The following is a 21,478-nucleotide window of genomic DNA, read 5'->3' on the forward strand; positions in this document are numbered from 1 at the left end:
GTAACTGGCAAACAGCAGAGACCGGGCTGCAAAACGCAGCCAACTGTACTCGGAGCACATTCCAGCTCATATGCAATGTTATTTGATGTCAAAACCATTACTTAATTGATTAAACATCCCTTTCTCTTCTATGAGATAAAAGCAGACCGCAGCGTTCTTCTCTAACTGCAATCTGATCTCAGTATGACAAAAAACTGCAGCCAGGAGTTTATGGAGTCTGCTTTATAACACTACATCAAGCGACAACAGTTAAAATACACTGTTTCACAAAGAAGCAGACATTCATTTAAAATCCGGCAATTCCTGTTCTAAATGCAGTTGCTTTCCCTTCTAGTGACATGCCTACCCCAAAGGAGACAAAGCCAGACTCATTTTGAAAAGGGGGGAAAAATAACAAAAACCCACTTCCAGAATGAAGTGTCCAACAGCTCTACAGCCCGCAGGGCAGAAGGCTGCAATATTAACCTTTGTCTCCAGTAATACAGCTTGAAAGATACTGCTTTGCCCAAATGCTGCTAGAAAGACTTTCAATTTCAAATTACTCCCAACAATAAGAATGTAATTAGAGCAGGGCATTCTGTGATGAAGACCATTTAGCTAATGCATCTATTTAGTCACCTCCGTTTTGAGGTGCTGTAGTGCAGCTTCATCTTCGTTCTCGCCTGCTGCAGGCTCCCATTCAAACTTCTGATGGGCAGCTCGGAACAGACCTGACAAAAGGCTGAAGCAGCCGCCCCTGCGGGGTGCACCAGCACAACAAGCCATGAGAGCGGACCTAGTCCATTTTCAGATTTTTCAGCAAAGTGGTGCCAGAGCCGTTAGCCAGCTTGTCACCGTAAGGAGACTTTTACAGGGAATATAGATATACAAACAATACATGGTACTGTTTGTGCTTATTCTCTATGGAAAACTGACCTGTTGCTAAAAAGTTTCAGTCAGGGCTGTAGGAATACTTTCATGTTACCTCTTAAAAAAAAAAAAAAAAAGACAAGAGGATGGATAGTGCTACACAGACTGCCTTATCCACTTACCACAGAAGCTCCCATTCCTTTTTATGGAATCTTCTCAGTATTTCTAGAACTTGCTACCTGCTGCTGGCTTAGTCATCACAGGCATATTCTATTCTCATAGTTAACAACAGAACTGACCCCTCTGGAATCACGTATTATATAATAAATATACATGAAGATAAACCAGGTGATTAGCACTGAAATGCCTGACCACAAGGAATTGCAAAGAAACAAGCTGACATGAGAGTTCTTCTTTAGATTTAAGGACTTTCATGGCACGAAACTCCTATTTATGTTGTCCCGTAGCCTTCACAAAACTTAGTTCTTGCATGTTCTTTAGGTCACTTGGACACAAAAGTAAGGATAACTGATCTTGGAACAGCTTTGCTTGTAATAACTGTCTTTTTCATAAAGGAAATCTGTGAATTTCCCTCTCCCCATAGATTCTCACGCATTCACACAGACTCTCTAGAAAGGTAAGACACTTTATTGAATTTGTTGATAAATTAAGAAAGGACTATGAACCAGACGTATGGGTCACAGGTGCTTGTAAACAGACATCAATTCCTTCCCACAGAAAGTCTGACTCCATGTGCTCAGCCAGAAGTCACTTTCCCCAGCGTTGCTCACAGGCTGCATAGTGATGGAGGGCAGAGAAAAAGTCTTCATAGCTGATGTTCAGGTGGGAAGGCAAAGAACTGAGAAACAAAGTTAGAAAAGTTAAAATAAGCTTCTATAAACACTGCACAATTGGTATGGCCAGTCAGCAACATCATTACTTAAAGCAAGCTTTTATCTGAGCAGCCTTGTGAAGTTGTTCTCAACACTGTTCTTGTCACTCAACTCTACTAACTAAACTAGCTGTTAATATCTTGTCACTCTTTTAGTCAAAGCCAACCCATTAGAGCACACAGGGCACTTAAAATTAGTGAGAAAGTTGCAGAAGCACAGGTCTGCCCAAATATTTAAGTGCCCTATAAATGCTCTGAGATATAAGAAATACAGCAACTCTAGTCAGTTCGGTTATTGCCAAAACTGGGAGGTAATCCAGAGGCATGATCATCTTACATTATCCTCTTTCCCTTACATCCTTAGTTTCCCTGATAGAAACCTGTAAGCCACTCAAAATCCACATAAGGAACACCAACAGAACTGAGACTGGATCACTGAGACCAGATGGTGGCAGAAGTTGTTCCTTTCACCTGAAGAGTAAAGTCTGGTGTTGCCTAATCATGGCTGAAGGAGCAACAATGAACATATGACAGGTTTCATTTAACAGTTTTTGAATATCCTCAAATCAATCTACAGACACCTTTGTTTAGGCAAATCTCTTCTTATGACTACTTCCATAAGGTAAGTCACATAAAGACTTGTTTAGTTAGATATTTTTCCAATCTATTTCACAGTATTTATAGGAAACTCACACGATCTCTGTCAGTCTGATGTGCCACGGAAGGAATCCTAATGTGCTGTCCACAGGACCAAACTTCAAGACTAAATCAGGATCAGGAAATCCATTTGTACCTGTCAGAACAAATTAAATTAGGATTTTTTCAAATTCACCAGAAGATTTGTTTTAATTCTAAACCCTAAGGCATCCGCTTTTTCATTAAATGCATTTTTTAAACGAAGTGAAGCTCCTGAGGACAAGTTAACAATTAAAAGCCCAAGACAACAGACTGGTCTTGCATCACCTGAACAGGAACAGCTGAGCAAAAGCTTCGGCAGCCACTGCAGGCCCAGCTGGACTGTTATTTTTATGTTAGGTAGTTCTCAAAGACTTGGTAAGGAAGTGATAGGAACAGCCACATTGTTTTAACGGCAAACCTTAATACTGCTGTTTAAACTGACTCATTCTAGTTTTGTCTTGACAAACTTGATTTTAATAGCACAGAACATGCTGTACCCTGACCAATAAACCTACTACAGTCCTAACTCAACTATGTGTAGTTGCAGTCAAGTACAGTAAAAGAACTATTAACACAAAAAAAACCCAACCAAAACTTAAGAAGGTTCCACTGAAGAACAAATTGGTATCACAGACCATCAAGAAAACAAGTTGTAAAAGAAGTACCCTGCCAGATGAATTGTCTGTTTCTCAGTATGGAGCTCGACAATTTTAAAACCCAACTTCTTCTATCAGACAAAGTGTTGCAGGTGACATCTTTCTGGTTAGATGCGTGAGGAAGAACCGGGCAATTTTTATTTTTTTTTTTCCAGTCACTAAGTGGAGAGCATGACCCGTCCCAGGGCAAGGCTAGGTAACACTGCAGGATTTCACTAGGTGCACACACTCTTACTACCCATACCTTAAAACCCCAGTCACTGTCATTCCACTAGCGAGAGCACCCTACTGATCTTCCGAGGTTGAAGACAATTAGTGACCAAACAACACTGCTTCCCTTGCATACCCTTCTGCCATGCCTGAGCTGCTCCAAGCTAAAATTGACAGACAGGCAAGAAGCTTAGAATGAACAGTCTCGGTCCAGCTTTCCCTACTAATTCTAGCAAGTTGATGAGGGCAACATGGGAAAACCAGTATAGTACCCAAAGGGACCCAAGAAGGTAAGCTGTTCTTCATGCACATACCTAACTCATCTGAAAAACATTCCGGTCATAACCCTGCTTTGCTATAATGCTGCAATTAGTCATGATTACTGCATGCTATTTTGTATTAGCCCTTCCATTATCCACTAATTCTACAAGTTAACTGCAAGAGTGCTTACACTGCATAATGCCAAACTTTGTCTGCTAAAGGTAAATAATGCCAATTTGCTCTGAACTTCAGATGTTATTTCTCAATTCTTTTATCACTTAAAAAAACTGAACCAAACCAGTCAAGAGCCTTTTATAAGGTTAAGTTTAGCTGTAGAGGAACTTAACTTTGGGAATAACAGAACAGGAAACTAATGTCCTATCAGATTTTGCTCCACCCAGTTTTTGAAACTGAAGCTGGAGATTTCAGACAGATCACATCCTCCCTCCCCACTGAATCATCACAATAGCAATCCTTTTGCCAGAAGAAGCTATTTTCCCAAGCATGTGCATTTCCAAGAAAGGGTATTTAGGTATGAGGGCCTTGTGCCATGGTCCAAATCTTATCTCAAAGTTAAGAAAAAAAATATATAGCAAAAGCCAGTAATGTGTTCTGAAGCTAGCGTGTTAGTATGAAAAAGCTTTGCAGGGAAGCAGTAAATACTTAGAAGTGGGGACTCTGGAGGAAGTGGACAGCTTTACTCATCAGCTGATTCAGTAGCTAAGTACTCCTCAGCTGGCCAGTTCAGCAACAGGATCTTCAACACTGCAATGGCTTTTCAAACAGGAAAAGACCTTCAGAGAGCCCAGTTAATGCTAATATTTCCTTCTGGTTCCTATCTGAAGGAAAATGAAAATATACACTGTAGTATTACCATCAGAACAGCCTATTCAAAACACAGCACTGTGCTTTCCACTCTGCATCCATTTCTCTACCTAAACATACCAGCACTACAAATGCTTTACATGTGGGAGCTCCCTCAGAGCTGCTAGGGTTAAAGCACCCTTCAAGTTTAAGCACACACAAGATAGAAGGATTTGTAAGCAGACTCGGGGAGGGGGGGGTGGAGAAAAGAAAGAGGGGTGAAAAGACCTGGACACGCAAGGGACAGGAGTCTGGCAACATCCCTTCTAGATCGAGAGTTCAGAGAGAAGACCATGAAGGAATTTGCAGAGCTGACCGCGCTACCCTTTCTCTTCTCCGCAGGGATTTTACAGGGCAACTTGAACAGCCTTAATTGATAGTCATGTTCTTTACTGGGAAGGCAGACAGCAAGTAGAAACAATATTATAATGCAGGTGACACCTACTTCTCTGAAAACAAAACAGTTACCTGAGGCATTGCTCAGAAGAAAGTACTCTTACACTGAAGAAAGCTCAAGCTGTAAGAATTAGGGCATGACTGGATTAAGAACCAGAAAAGCCACATGGCAAGCTAGAGCCATACCATTTTACAACTAGACTTCAGTACCTGCATCCTAAATATGAACAGAAAATTAAAAAACTACATTATCAGATATTTAAATCAAAATGTGAAAAACCAGAAACTTACAGAAGTCACCATGAACACAAACGCTAAAAATACAGCTACTCAAGTACTGCTTTCAGAACTCACTCTCAACTTAGACCAGTAACTCACAGATGTTTACATTCAATACCTTGCCTTTAAGTATGCACAGAAACTAAATTTGCTTACAACTAAAATGAGTAGTTTCATAAGCTGCTGCTAAGTAAGTAATGAAAGAACAGTTCTTCACCTCCAACTGTCCTAAACGCTTAAACCAAGCAAATTAATAAGCAGGACTAGTTAAAGATACTATCCCTATTTATTAGCCACATAGATTAAGCAGCCTGTTTTCAAAGTTTACAGTTTTGACAGATTAAAAACCTAGGAGATTTCTCTTTCTATGCTCATCTAGCATGCAGTACTTGAAGAATACATCTGCTCCATTTAAGACTTGCCCTAACACTTTTAACATACCCAGACACTTAAATGCACAGACAGAAGACCATGAACAAGTGTTTGAAAAAGATCCAATGAAACACCACTGGCCAAAATACACATGTAGGTATCAATTACCACCAGTTCTTCACAAAATGAGTGTTTTAAAGAAGCAATTTTTCATTTCCTTAAACTGCCTTTGGGGTGTAACAGGACAGATGTTTAAGTTACTTCTGCAGATGCCTTACTAAATTTGTTTAATAATTCTGTTACAGTGAGAAGCTATTATGCAGCATGCTGACAACAGGGATAGAATTCAGTTTGAAATTAAGATTAAAGTGTCCAAATGGCCACAGTAGTCAGTCTGCAGAGCAATTCAACTGACCAACCTTTTAATAAAAAAAAAAAAATCATCACTCTCTAAAGTTCAACTAACAGGAGCCACAATAATGTGTCTGCAGACATCCAAGCTGAAGTACGCGATCAGAAACCTGAACCTTGCCAAGTTAATTCCAGTTGCAATCAACATGCACGGATCACCTAGGAGAGCTGAGCAACTATTACAGCTCCGTAGCACCACTGGGGATGTGGAAGCTTGTGCTAAACTACTCCCAGATGTGAGATTAGGGCAGCCCTGCCCTTCCTCTAGCTGTTGCATGTAGCCATGCACCTCAGTGCAGAGTCAGTAATCCGCATGAATTAGTAATGAAGATAACTAAACTAGTGTGGGTTATACAGCAGCAAAAGATCAGCAAGTGCTCCATCGTTTGCACTCACAATGATAGTTAGGCAACAGTTAACAGCTTTAATTGCTGTAACCAGATCTGGAAAAGACTCTCTGCCCATACCCAGGTTTGCAGCATGCTAACTTGCAAGAAGTTAACTTATAGTAGTCTATTTTCAGGGGATCCCAGCAGGTTGTAAACCTCCCACAGAGGCTGTAAACTCTGAAGAGCGCAGACTCTCCAGTTTAGCTTAAGGTTTCCTTTTTCTGCCTAAAGAAAAAGCTCAAAAGGGAGTAAACCAATAAGAATTTTTTAGCAGAAGCCTGAAATCAATAATCACAACTTATCCTGACAGACTAAGAAAGAAGATGCATACATTCTAAGCAATAAATATACTAGAAACCAAATCTGTTACAAATCGAGTACTCTTCGCCCTCCTCCCCACAGACCATGTCATACTTACTACTTAATAAGTTGTCTAACACATTCACATCCAGGTCTGTGTATGTTCTTTGCTGCTGTGCTACCAACTGACAAAAGTTCTGAGCAGCTTTTACTATGTCTGCTTTTCCATCTTCCGGAGACAGCACCTTCAATGTAGATTGGCAATTTAAAACTGAAAGTACAAAAACAGTTTAAAAGCAACAGAACTACAGTTGTTTTGAATGTGCTTTAGATACTCACAGGATATGACTGAAAGAAACTTGTCATTTACTTCACATATTATACAACTAGTCATAGATATACCTCATTCGTCTCTTACAGAAGTGGGTGTCTTCTGTATTTGCTGTATTACTACAACACAAGTTTAAGGTGACTATTTCGAGGGGTCTCGTAGAAAGTGGTTTAATTAACGTCAGTCTTGAAATGCAGAGTCTTCCAGGAAATTGTCATTGGTTCTTATGCTGTCAGGCGAAGCAGTGAGAGGAAGGCACCTAGACAGTAACTTTGGGGGTGGTAAACAACGTAGAAAGACTTGCAGTTCAGGGAAAGGAAAAAAAGATCTAATTCCTACCCTAAAAGAGGAAGGTGTTTAACAGCTACTGCAGACATTCATGTGACAATGATTAAGCTGGGGCCCTCCCCATATATGATCACAAGATCTTTCAGCAGCACTTGGAAATTGATGCAAGAGTTACAATATTGATCTAAGATTGCTACGGAAGCCAGGTAGTAGTACCAGAATTTATCCATTAACCTGTAATTATGTCAGTGACTTAAGAGAACATTTCACAACAATCTTACTGTCTACACTATTGTGAGGGGGGAGCCTTCTCACACTACATGACTTGCATCATTGTCAGTTCTGATAAGGTACTTAAGAGGTAAACTCACCAAAGGCAGCTGAAGGCTACAGACAGCATACTAAACCCAGCTTGAAGTAAATGGGTTGAACACTAGTGCATGTTATACATTAGACTTACACAGAATTTATGATAGTTATAATCAGATACTTAAAAATAACACTTCTTAAAACTGCAGAACCTGACTGCAAAGTACAGAGAATACAGTCAGAAGACTCATACGAGCACCAAAAAAACCTCAGTCTATCCAAAGCCACAACAATGAAAATAATTGTTCCTGGACATTCTTTGATTTATCATATGTCCTACGTTAAAGAATATTTCTCTAACAGCATTCATAAGTGTAAGACATGTAATTTTGCTTTTCAGAAAAAGTGAAATATTGCAGTTTAATATGATAAACTGGATAGGTATCAGCTTGTTCAGTTCAGTATGAAGTGTCTGATCTGACTGTGGAGCCTTCTAAGGAAGAATGAAGAATTCTAAGAACAGAAAACACCTCTGCTTTTCATAGTCTCCAGCGTAAGAAGTTCTTGAGACTTAAATGTACCCTTTCAGTCAGCAAGTCTGAGCAATCTTTCAGTAGTTCATTTGGTATGGATGCAAATATCCTGATTTAGTCAAGTGCAGCTAAGTATGCTGGAGTTTCAGACATTAACAGCCTGTTTATCCCATTTTCTGCTGGTTACTTCTACCTTCACAGAAATAAAGAGACAACATGAAACTCTGCTGATTCCATGTAAATGCTAGCACCTTAGGCTAAGTTGCTTATAAGGCAAGTTTATGCTACAACATTGGACTTTATACTAGAAAAGCAGCACAAAGGATCTCGGCATCCTATCAGTTCTTGTAGAGGAAGCAAAACTCAGCCTGCAGGATCTTAAATGCAGCAAGTTTGCAGATGACACCAAGTTAAGCGGGAGTGTTGATCTACATGAGGGCCGGGAGGCTCTACAGAGAGACCTGGATAGATTGGACCAATGGGCCAATGCTAATGGAATGTGCTTCAACAAGGCCAAGTGCCAGGTCCTGCACTTGGGCCACAACAACCCCATGCATCGCTACAGGCTTGGGGAAGTGTGGCTGGAGAGCTGCCTGGCAGAAAAGGACCTGGGGGTTGTAATTGACAAGCGGCTGAACATGAGCCAGCAGTGTGCCCAGGTGGCCAAGAAAGCCAATGCCACTCTGGCTTGTATTAGAAATAGTGAGACCAGCAGAAGCAGGGAGGTGATTGTCCCCCTGTACTCAACACTGGTGAGGCCACACCTTGAGTATTGTGTCCAGCTCTGAGCACCTCAATAGGAGAGAGATCGAGGTGCTGGAGCGAGTGCAGAGGAGGGCAACGAAGCTGGTGAAGGGCCTGCAGAATAAATCTTATGAGGAGTGACTGAAGGAGCTGGGACTGTTTAGTTTGAGGAAGAGGAGGAGGCTGAGGGGAGACCTCATCACTCTCTACAACTACTTGAAAGGCCATTGTAGAGAGGCTGGTGCTGGTCTCTTCTCACAGGTAATTAGTGATAGAACAAGAGGGAATGGTTTCAAGCTGCAGCAGGGTAGGTTTAGGCTGGACATTAGGAAAAAAATTCTTCACAGAAAGAGTGGTTAGATACTGGAATAGGCTGCCCAGGGAGGTGGTGGAATCACCATCCCTGGATGTGTTTGAGACTCGTTTAGATGTGGTGTTGGGGGATATGGTGTAGGGGAGAATTTTGTAGAGCAGAGTTGATGGTTGGACTCGATGATCCCAAGGGTCTTTTCCAACCTAAATGATTCTGTGATTCTAAATGTACTACAGCTTATGACGTGTAGACTTTTCTTAAGTCTTCAAACTATGTAATATGATTGTCTTAAAACATATGGGTTGGTTTTCTCTTTTTTTTTTTATGAGACTATTTAAATATTATGAGTTGTAGTCAGGAGAGCCCTGAATATCAGCCTATCCCTCTAAGGCAAAGGCCTGCTTTAGTAAATACATACTTGTAGTTTACTACATTTTGAACAGACTTTTAGCATTTGTGTTAGTCAACATAGCTAAATTAATATTTACAGCACATAGTATTGAATAAGGAACATTAATGTCCAAATAAATTCCTGTTTTGCACTTCTACTACATGCCAAAGCTGCTATCACAGAGTATTTTTTAATTTATTTTTCTTTTAAACTTAACATCCTTTACCTTCCTGGTGTTATTATACATTGTCATGACAACCAGCAGTTTTGCTCTTTCCCTTCCTCCCCACTTTAAGGTATAAGTTTGGAAAGATGGAAGTGCACACATTGTTAACTTGACATCAGCAAGACACTTACTCCAGTGCTTTTTCAACTCAGCAGAATTATTCATCTCACTGAAACAGCTGGGAGTTGAGCTACACTAATGCATTAAAGGGGTCACAGCACAACAGTTGTGTGTAAAGGGAAGATCAGACTACCCAGTAATGATCACTATGGGAAGGAAGACACAACACTTCACTGTTAGTTAAGAACAAATAACTACAATGAAAGTTCAATACTAGCCCAGGAAGGCTGCGCCAGGAAGGCTGCGCGTGTTCTGATAATCAGTGCTTAATGAAGGGAAAAGGTCACTGTACACAGGAATGTGTTTAAGTAAAAGCAGAGTTGTGATTTACATACAGCTAAAGTCATATCAACCCACCCCTCAGTTCACCTTACCTTGATCAGCTTTGTCTTGATTTGCAAATTCCACGGTGTACTTGGAGCAATCTAGTCCTAAGAGTTCTTGCTGCTGTTTTAAAATCTCATCCATCAATCTTGAATTATTCCTCTTGAAAATACCTTTAAAAAAGGTTGCATGTCAGCCAACTCCTACAAAGAGTACTACAAAATAAATCTGACACTAGGCAGGAAGAAAAAAGAATCAGGTAGTCAGTACTGGTTTCAAACTGGAGCTCACAAGTACGGTAAGAATCCAAAGCAAATGCTACTACACATGACTAATTTCAGTGACCTTGGAAAGACAACTCATGTGCTTTTGCTCCTCTTTCACCCAGCCTTGTTTAAGTATCAATCTGCAATTGCATAAGGGATAGTTTAAGACTTACTTCATTGTCCTTAGTAGACTAGCAATAGTTTGAAAGAGCAATACCCTACCAGCACAGGACCACCAAGTCTGATTAACATCAAGTTTCCTTAATGCCCATGTTGCTGTAGATTTGATGCTTAAGTCTACTAACACTTGCAGGCTAACAGAAAGTCACCAAAGAGAGCCAGAAGACTAAATCTGTGTATCGGGTCACAATAACTGCCTACTCCTATGCCATGGATTTCCTAATAAGAAGATTTCACAAGCTGTGTATTCCAAGGAGTTAATGCAGTCCCCAAAGCTTTTTTTATGCTTACATATTTATGGTAGACATTTTTGAGTGCAGGAGATTACAAAAACTTGCTTAACCAAACATACTTTGGTTCCTGTTCAAAAATAAATTCTAGCTCTTAAAAAAAGACACAGTTATTTCTAATTAAAAGCCACAGTAAAAACTGAATGTTACAGCTTAAATATTTACAGTGCAAAAACGTAGCTAGGCATATTTACTTAGGAAGTGATAACATTTTTATCACTTTGTATTCAGGGGTTGTTACTAAAGGCCTAAGTTTCATTCGGAAATCCTATGTCAAGCACCTCTGTTGACCAGTCTAAAAATGCCGGCAGAGTAATCTTATAAGAAACACTGAACTTGTATACAATTTTATGATCAGGCTTATGATTCATCACCTCCACCTGATTCTGGGATTAGAAACTGCTAGAAACAGCAGTTTCTACATCAGTGATGGTCAAACTGTGTAAAGCATTGGGTTAAGACTATAAGACATTAGGAGTTAGCTTGCAACATGAAGTGATACAATGCATTTATTTAATATGCTAGCCTTTAGGCCTAGCGAGTTAGTATTTTTATACAGGCTTCATTAGAGGTTTTAACAGGTGATAAAGCATCTGGTTTTCCTACCATCCTGGATAGAAAATAATTTACTTCATTACACAAGTGTTAGTGATGCTTATAACTGATTTCACATGCTGACAGACAAGCAAATCTCAAAGGCAGCAACCTTGATAGAAAAAGAGTGGTAGAATACTTTTACTAAGTCTAAATAAAGTTAAATTGTTACATATTGTGGTCCTGCTTATTAATGTATATTAGTACACATTAGAAATTGAGCATGCTGCTTTGAATAATACCGTTTGACACAACTCTGCTTGGATAAGTCTGTCCTGTCCTGCGGTCAGTACTGATTGTCTTCCTTACTCTTAAGGTCAGCAGCAGTGCAGCTACTGCAATTGTTAATCTCGCACCATCTTCAAGTAAGATCTGTGCAAGGTTGCATATGCCTCACCTCTAAGAGTCATCCATTTTTCAAGATGAGGAAAAAACCCCTACACTCAATATTCAGAAAAAGAGTTGGCATAATTAGAAAAGGCTCACAACCAGGGAAACAGCTGCTCTCTTCTTCCCCTTCACCACCCAGCACTAATAATATCGATTCTTTTCTCATGAAGAGTTGTTGCCTGTTCCTGTCAAAGACTGGAAGAACAGATTTAAGAATACAAACTCCAGCTATGAAGTAAATGAAGACACTGAGGATAACAGGTAGGAGAATAGACTAAGGTGCTTACTGCTCAATAAAAAGGGACATCAGATAAAGGACTTGGTCCAGCTCTGAAGTGAAGGTCCTCAATACACACAGTGGATACTAAAGATATGTTAGATGTGTTCTTGAGATTCATCTGAATATCATCAGCATTTCTCTTCTACTCTCCTCATATACCTCACTCACCTCCTTAGCTGTTCAAATCTGGGTCCTGTATTGCTCTTGGAATAGCAGTTTAACATAAACTGGAAGCTCCTGGTAGTTGTATTATATAGTTGTAGTATGTTTTTCTTGGAAAAACCTCCACACCTAAATTCCAACTAATCCACCGAACTTGACACACCTGCAGTTTTCCTGCAGAGAAGACCCTGAAGCACATCAGATGGTAGTAAACATCCAAACTAACTGAAACCTTCATTTGAAACAAATAGCATTTGGGAACTTTACTCCTTCAGTGCTTTGTCTCTCACTCAGTGCACAAGAGACTTTGTCCTACAGATACATATGATGGCAAATACAGTGCTGCCAGAGGCAATGTACGTGGGCCAAATTCACATTTGACTTTGAAAATTACACAGTTGCGGCTCAGGCATACAGCCCCTTCCCTTACAGTATCTCAAAAACCTATCTGTCTACAAGGTGCATTTTTTAAAACTTTGAAAATATATCCAATTAGTTCTGGAAGATGCTGTTGCTAATTTATACATGATAAATACCGTAAGCAAAAGTGCACAAGCTGACCAACTCACTAACAGAATTCAAGTCTTCCTAGGCAGCAAGACTTAAGCCTAGATTTAATGCTACCTTCCAATTTTGTTCATTGTCTTCCACATAAGCTGAAAGCAAGTCCATAATATGACTTTAACATTACAGAAAGTTAATGTTTGACAAGAGGTATAATAAATTTTAGCAATACAACAGCTGTTTGCTGTTAAGCGGGGACACTTTCAGCCCTACCAGTGTTTCTAATATGGAACACAAACATGAAGTTGTCACTATTATTTTTCATTAGAAATAATTTTTCTTTTTGAAAAGCAGAAACTGTTTTGTTCAGTCAGAACGTTGGAGTCTTTTCAAGTAGGTGCAAATGTCTATACTCCAACAAATGAAGTGTTTTAAGAATTATGCATATTTAAGCACTACAATTACCAAAGCAAGAGAGTATAAAACTTTGTGGTTTTGCCTGTTTGGGTTTTTTATTTAACTAAGAACTTGTGAGCTGTTTCCAGGGTTGATTTTTGTTTTTACAACACAAGCTGCAAACCTATTGATCATTAGTTGCCATTAGAGCTGAGGCAAACCAGAACTGTTTCAGTCTCCTGCAGTAGCCCTCCATTACACGGGTCTTTTCCAGAGCACATGCCTTTTGCTCAGTTTTACAATAGTTACAAGCCATGCCCCTTTGCAGTCAACTGTGGTGTTGCAGCATTGTAGGGTCAGAGATTGACAAATGGAGTTTGTTAACTAAGAGGCTGCAAGTTCAGCAGAAGCAAGGCTCAAAAGTAACAGGAACTGCGAACTGGAAGGGAACAACTGGCACAGAGAAGCACCAGGTGGTATCAACCATTTGTTTGTCTGGCTAGACTACCACAGCCACCACCTGTGTTAATGCCTTGGTAGCATCTCAAAGTTCAACATTCTCACTTGCCCTGCTTTTTTTAAAGCAGCAGAATCTGATAAAACACAGACTAAGAGCCAGCTCTTCCTTACAAGGGAACAAACACCTTAACTAAAGTTAAGCCTAGGAAAGAATACATTTCCACAGCATTTCAGTTATTTGCTTTTTCTCAATTCCCTTCCAGTGCCAACAAGGGAAGAGTCATAAGGTAACAAGCATCGAAGTATTAACAGCTTGAGAAATGCCAAATCATAACCCAATTCAAATAATGTACATGCAAGAAACTGTGTCAAGACATGAACGACTTCTGCCTGCATCCTCGTGCTAGTTGATAATGGAGGAAAGCAGGGTTTAAGTCATTACACTGGACCTCACAGGATATGGGAGGCTAGAAAAATGTATTAGGCTTGTCTATTCCAAGAGGCTAGAAAAAAATATAATCGAAGTTTGAAAGCGGATGAAGTCACTTAAGTTCCACTCACATTAAAGCCACTTAAGCTAGTGCTAACCTAATAGGAAGGATTCAAGTTAGAACTTATAACCTCATAGGCGACGATTCCTCCCACATTTCTTCTTGGAGGGACACTTTGTACCAGGAGAACAAAAGCTCATCAGCAATCGAGAGAAAAGATACTACTTTCATATTACCCATACGTATAAGGTACCTCCCGCTGATTAGCGTTAACCCTTTTAATAAATGCGGTCTGAGGACTCTTACCAACTCAACACCAAAATGCAATTGTCAAACATGATGTTTCACATGCGTGAAGACCCACAGCAGATGGCACGTGATACTGGCATCTCACCGAAGTGTTCCAGTGACACAAAACCACAACATATTTATGTTCCCCCAGTGAAGTGAACCCACTGAACACCCAGAAGGTTGTATGGATAGATCGGATTGGCTAAACTACCAAGTAATCTGGAAGAGACTAAAAACCTATATTTGAGGCTAATGAAACAATTTCTTTTGCCTAGTGCAGTACTCCATCCTTTCAAAGAATTTCCAAGAGAAAACTGGTCAGAAGTAAAGCAGTTCACTGGAAAGCTAATCCCAGGATGAAGAAACCTAAGCTCTCAATGCAGTCACACTATGGGCTTTAAGAAACCTTTACCCTGCAGCATCTGTTCAGAAGCCCAAAGTACTCAAATGCGAAGGTTCATCAAGGTGCCAAAAAGCGCTCTAGACTTGTCCCAAACCTTTTCAGGAAAGCTCCACGGATGGACAGAAGTAACACTCAAGCAAGCTCTTGAGTGGCAAAGTAACTTTAACGGAATAAAGTTAAAGTACGTAACACTGGTCAAAGGCTTCTGCTCCCCAGAAGATATTTTAACTGCTACTATATAATTGCATAATCACTGCCTTCTGACTGTGACAAGGCTGCATTATCTCCTCAGAGATAAGGTCCTGACCAGCATGGCTGGATTTCTACTAAGTAATAGGATTGGCAACACGCAAGTCCACAGAAAAACATCCTTGATCAAAACCCTAAAATTTTAGTCAATCTGGATTTAATAACCAAAGAGCACACCATAGCATTAAGTTTATTATGGCTTTTTCTGATGCATATCATTGAAAAATCAGGAAAATGAAAAGGGCTCCTAAAGACGAGAGGCAGTAAAAGCACACCACCTTAGGTCTCCAAGCCTGACAGGGTTCTCAGTTTTGAGCACTGCAACTCATAGCATCATATATTTTTTACAGTACAAGGTGGTTACTTACATTATGGTCCTCTTGCATTCTGCAAAGACCTTTTTATCCTAGTCTGCTGACATAGTGATCTTCATGGATTCAGAGAAGACAGCCAAGTACATGATCACATTCCACAATTATTAACCAATACACTTGTAACATACTGGGTTCTGTAATTGCCCACGAGAATCAGCACAACTCCAGCCAAGCTGCCCTTACAGTTACTGGTGCAGCTGCTATAACACACTAGTGTCAGCTGGGATGCAGCTACTTATTTTGACACCGAGAATACAGAAACAACCTTCTATTTAGTCATTCAGTTAAAAATATAGAAATTCACTACTGTAAACAAATGAACAGCTTATCTGGCACTTCTTTAGAGAATGTCATGCTTCCTTCTCTTCTTACAAAAGGGGCAATTAAGGACACATTTTTAATTTAAGCCTTCTACAGGAAACCGACAGCATTTCTCACAGAAAACACAACCATGGAAGGCTGCTCTTGTAATCAAAGTTTCCCGTTGCAATGAGAAGAATCTCAGTACTGCAAATGTGCAATGAAGGAAAAGGAAACGTACTAAAGTATACCTCACTACATCTAACACAGATTCAGAGCACTCGTCATTGTGTTTCCTTCTTCGCCACAGCCACATCAGTGGGAACAACATATCTTTGATAAGTCAATAGTTGGTACAATTGTATGAACACAGAACCTTACTGAAGCAACTCAGCTGATCAAAAGCAAATTTCCCACCTGAGAAGATGAGAACAAGTGCACAACTTAATTAAGGTTCACCCTCTGCTACTGATAAGAGCAAGCTGTACCTCACTTTATTCACCTTCACTACACTAGTGCTACTGTTGAGGGTTCCAGACATCACTATTATTCAGGACCGGAATTAGCAACAACTGCAACGTCCTACTTAATGACAAGTCTATCTGGAAATGCTGTATGCTCAATCTAAACACCATAAGGAGCTTAGCACCAAAATAAAGGCAACATATCTGCTATTACCAGAAGTAAGCATATTACTTTAGCCATATGAATGGCCACTTGCTCACTCTCTGAAACCAGTTTAAAAGGCTCAGCTGACAAAATGCTGTGCAAAAAGCAGTTGTGGCTGCTGTCCCAGGAAACCCATTGCACACCCATGAAGAACATGCGTGTGTAATGGCAGGCTATTCTCATCAACTCTGAAAGTTTGGCAAAAGCCACTGATTTAACACATTTTAGTTGTTCTGCATTGTCTTGCCTTCTTCAATTATGTTCCAACAAACTGGAATTCAAGCTGGCAATTAAACCAGCATATTCTGGTATCAAAGGACCAACAGAAGAATGAACTACTGAAACGCATTATGTCTTGATATTAACATCATGAGATCGCAGCTATATTTTCAGATTTCAAAGGTGTTAACAAAACCTCTTAACATGCAACTTTAGAATGAATGTAACAACACACGGAAACAGCAGCAGTCTCCAAGATTTTTTTTTTTCTGAACTGCTAAAAGAGACAATGGTTCTGCAAGGTTATTTCAACTATACTGCTCTTCAGAGGACATAACTTTGTCATTTCTGGTCATCATATTTACAGTCTTCCAACAGTCAGTCTTAGATCTAACTGGATCTCAACATATGTGCTGGAGAAGCAGAAGTAGCTTCTCCTTAATGAAGGCATCAGACACTACAAGAGCGCTGGCTCCTCTCTGTCAGAATCTCAGCAACAGTGGCTACCTAAGCATTGGCTGGTTCATTCTCCCTCCTCAGCATTGAACGGTTGCACAGTGAGCAAGCTGAAAACCACGACCACCAAGAAACATGACTCCCAGATGGATCTGTTCCTCAATTCAGTTCTCATACATGTAATTCGTGCAGCACAGTGCAGAGATCTAAAAAGGAACTAAGCATACATGCATAACATATTAAGCAATACTGCAGATTACTTATTTGAGGTTTGACAGAAATTAGAGATCCTGTACAATAAAAGTATCTCTCTTCAGGCTATAAGGGAAACTCCCACTCCTGATTGGTACTAACGTTTGCTCTGCAGCATTTAACCTGCTTGAATGCTTTCCAAGTTGAGAGCAAAAACTATCAACACATAAATGGCTTTCCAAAATGCACTGACTGTTTTCTGTGTCCTTGAGATGTTATGCAAATATTTTATACCATTCCTTGACTTCTAAATGAGGAAGTCTTCTCCCGCTGAAACACAACATAATAAGTTCCACAACTGCCTTGCACAGATGGCCAGTTTAAACTGTTAAGTGACTAGTATTAAGCCTAGTTTCTTAATAAGATTTAGAGAATTTAGTGAAAGTTAAGCCATTTGAGTCTTGCATCACATATGAAGGACCAGACATGACACAGAACTATTAATAGCAGTGGTTTAAAAAAAAAAAAAGTCATAAATGCCTATGCTCAGGAAAAGGCCTGCATACCTCAAATGCTTTTGCACACTTGACAACAATAGATTCCACCTACTTACATGTGATGTACTGTTGAGTCTTTCCTGAAAGAGCACTAGAAGACAGTTATTGCAGACTGTACCACTGTACCTCTAACCTGGCATAAATCTACAGAGTTAATCTAATTTCCATGACATCTTTAGACAGCCATCAGAAGTGGCTCAAAACAACATTTAAACACTGGTATCCTACAGTCTCACCATTGACAGCAAAAGCACAGGTATCTTCAGGATGAAGCCTTCTCCTCTGGAGAGGACAGAAGCAGGACAGTCCCTTTCATGTATTATTAGCCCTTCTGAGTTGATAGCTTGTCTAGTCTCAGTTAGAAATCATCTCTCAACAGCTGGGTAGAGAGCTTCACCTAAGAATATCTTGAAAACAGCTGGTTTCACCTCCTCCGTAGGAAAGAATAGGTATGAGAAAGACAAATTTGTTCCATGATTATTCCACAGCATGTTAAATCCAAATGCTGAACTTATCTTTAAACTACTCAGTGACAAGGAATCAATGTACCTGCAAGCATGAGAATTCAAGAGTCTTACACCTGAGACACAGTAATGAGTAAAATCACATAGTGGATATGAAAAAACACTGAAGTTTTCACAAGCACTGGCTCAGAGTTCACTCAAATGTCAAGGCACACCAGTCCTTATACCAAATGTAGATCATGTAATTTAATTTCATAACACAAGCAGCACACAAAACACACGTTTATGTTTAACTACCTTTCCAGCCTGTCTCTTCACATGAGAAAGAGTACATGAAAACAGATGGCTACTCTCATTCATCCAACCACTTTTGGAAGTTCAGACATAGCTCATAAGAATAAGTAGCCTACAGCTCTTCTCTACTTAAGAACCCATACCCTACGGACTCATGACTCTCAGATGCCAGGAGTTCCTGTTAGACCAGGGCTGGGAACCAGGCTCTAGAAAGGCCCCACCATCTGCCCCCTCCAGTAAGCAGGGAGGACTGAGTCACCCCGACCCAGGAGCTGGGGCAGAGGACAGCACTCAGGGCACTCCCAGGCTTACCAAGCCCAGGAGCTCTGCACAGGCCAGGCTCATCCAGGGGACGGGAAAGGAGCTGCCAATGGCGAGAACGGCACCCGGCTCGGGCAGACTCCGGGAGAGGGAGGAGGAGGAGGCTCCACGCCGGTGGCGCACCAGGGCCGGGCGGTGTCTGCCGGCCCGGAGGCGCTCCCCAGGGCGGCAATCGCCCGGTGGAGGACCCGGGGCACCCCCGCGGTACGACTCCCCCCACACGCACCCGCCGCTCACCATTATGGTCGTAGACGCTGACATAGGAGATGCCCACCGCCATGCACCACACCACCAGGCTGGCCATGTCCGCGTAGCTCGGCTCCTCCTCGGTCACCACCAGCCCCATGTGCACCGGCAGCTTCTGTAGGGCCCGCCCGTCCGAGCGCCACCGCTGTCGGCCCTGCGCCGCGGCCCCGGGCCGCCGCCTCCGGGGGGCCGCCCCGGCTTTGCGGAAGGCGAAAGCCCCGGCGGCGGCGGGCGCCAGGAGGGCGCAGGAGGCGGCGGCGGAGGCGGCGCGGCGCCAGAGCCAGGCGCGGGGCCCGGCGGCGGCGGCGCGGCCGCGCAGGCAGGCCAGCAGCGCGCGCTGCAGGCAGAGCAGGGCGCGCAGCAAGGCGTGCAGCGCGCGCCAGGCCAGCCCGCCCGCCCCGCTCATGGGGGGAGAGCTCAACCGACGGGAGCGCGCGCGGGGCCCGGCAGAGCGAGGTGGGGAGGGGGGAGCGGGGGGGTGCCTCAGCCGCAACGCGCCGCCTGCCTCGCCGCCGCCATCCCCTCACGGAGCCCGCGTCCCCCGCCCGGCAACCGCCGCCAGCGCAGCCATCTTCCTGCCGCCCCGCCCGCTCCCTCACCTCTCACCCCGCCACACGCACGGCGCCAGTTGGCCGCCGGGCGGGCTAGCGTCACTTCCGTCCGCGGAGAGCGAATGACGTGGCCCTGAGGGAAGGGACGGGGCGGGGCGAGGGGAGGACGGGACGGGGATCGGCTGGGATCGACCCCGCCCCTCCATCGGTGGGCGGGGTCTTGGGGCGGAGCGGCGCCCCCTGGCGGCCGGTGCCGGCGGCGCCCCGGGGCGGGAGGGGGCGGCGGGAGCGAGCGGCGGGGACGGGGCGCTTGGGAAGGGCCTGGCCGGTCCCCGTGGAGCCTCGATCCTCCTTCCCAATCCTCCGGCCCTTCCCGGGGCTCATGGGAACACCCCGCCTCCGGCCTCGGCGCCCGTGGCGCCCCGCCCGCGCTGGCCTTTGAAACGGGGGTGGAAATCTGCAGGCCGCAGGGGCAGCTGGGTATCACGGGTGTCTTTGAGACCCCACCTGGGATCTTACGTCCAGCTCTGGAGTCCTCAGCACAGGAAGGACATGGAACTGTTGGAACGGGTCCAGCGGAGGGCCATGAAGATGATGAGAGGGCTGGAGCACCTCTCCTGTGAGGACAGGCTGAGAGAGTTGGGGCTGTTCAGTCTGGAGAAGAGAAGGCTCTGGGGAGACCTTATAGCGGCCTTCCAGTACCTGAAGGGGGCCTACAGGAGAGATGGGCAGGGACTCTTTATCAGGGTGCATAGCGATAGGACAAGGGGGAATGGTTTTAAACTGGAAGAGGGGAAATTTAGATTAGATAGGAGGAAGAAATTCTTTACTGTGAGGGTGGTGAGGCACTGGAACAGGTTGCCCGGGGAAGTTGTGGCTGCCCCATCCCTGGAAGTGTTCAAGGCCAGGCTGGATGGGGCTTTGAGCAGCCTGGTCTAGTTAAAGATGTTCCTGCCCATGGCAGGGGGGTTGGAACTAGATGATCTTTAAGGCCCCTTCAAACCCAAATCATTCTATGATTCTGTGATTCTTTATTATCGTTATTAAATGGTATGTTTCACCCTCAAAGCATGCTGCAAATACTCACTGTGTGGTTCTGTGGCGCAGGCAATGGGGGTAGTGTGGCCCCTGGGGACCTGCTGAGGGTGGCCCCACGGTGGCTGGGACAGTGAGGCCTCAGGGCTGCACATCCCCTTTTGCTGTCTCCCACAAAATCCATGGTTCTCAGGTTTTTCCTGCCTTGGCTTGTAGCGGCCCACAGATCCAACAGTACAAATCTCATTGCACGCAAAAGGTAGAGCATGAGCTAACAAGGCAGCCCTGTGCTGTCAGACAGATGGGTGGGCTGAAATGGCACAGGGGGATATTTGAAGTACTCTATTAATAAAGAATCTGCCAATATAAAATTGAATGAAAAATTCTGTATCACGAAAGTAAGTGCTTCTCAGACTTCCAATACAGACCAACGTTAGCCAGCAAAAATAACACAGGCAAAGCGCAAGGAAGGCTTGTGCTGTTCCATAAATAGCTAAATCTTTAGCTACCAAAAGTTTGGGTGGCTGATGATACCTTAAAAAGTTAAAATGTAAAGAAAAATGAACTTAGGTCTTTCTATTCCAGTTGTATAACTTAATGTGTGGGGTGCCTAAAAACCCCAGGTGTCAATTGCATTTGCATAGGCGACATAACCAAATAGCTGCACTCTTGACAAAACAGCCTCTGTGAATGTGAGTGATTGCTCAGT

At 42.8% G+C, this 21,478-nt stretch overlaps 1 protein-coding gene across 1 annotated transcript; it reads right to left on the bottom strand.

Annotated features, from left to right (window-relative positions):
• Positions 1-1,475: 1,475 nt before the first annotated feature.
• NUS1 (NUS1 dehydrodolichyl diphosphate synthase subunit) lies at positions 1,476-19,822 on the bottom strand. Its single transcript, XM_063329727.1, has 5 exons — positions 19,175-19,822; positions 10,187-10,309; positions 6,676-6,828; positions 2,435-2,534; positions 1,476-1,708 (listed from the first exon to the last, which is right to left on the bottom strand). The coding sequence occupies exons 1-5, from the start codon at positions 19,587-19,589 to the stop codon at positions 1,618-1,620; spliced, it is 882 nt and encodes a 293-aa protein (XP_063185797.1). The 5' UTR covers positions 19,590-19,822; the 3' UTR covers positions 1,476-1,617.
• Between the last annotated feature and the right edge of the window lie 1,656 nt (positions 19,823-21,478).

Source organism: Chroicocephalus ridibundus, chromosome 3 (genome assembly GCF_963924245.1).
Source record: "Chroicocephalus ridibundus chromosome 3, bChrRid1.1, whole genome shotgun sequence".
Lineage (NCBI taxonomy): Eukaryota > Metazoa > Chordata > Aves > Charadriiformes > Laridae > Chroicocephalus > Chroicocephalus ridibundus.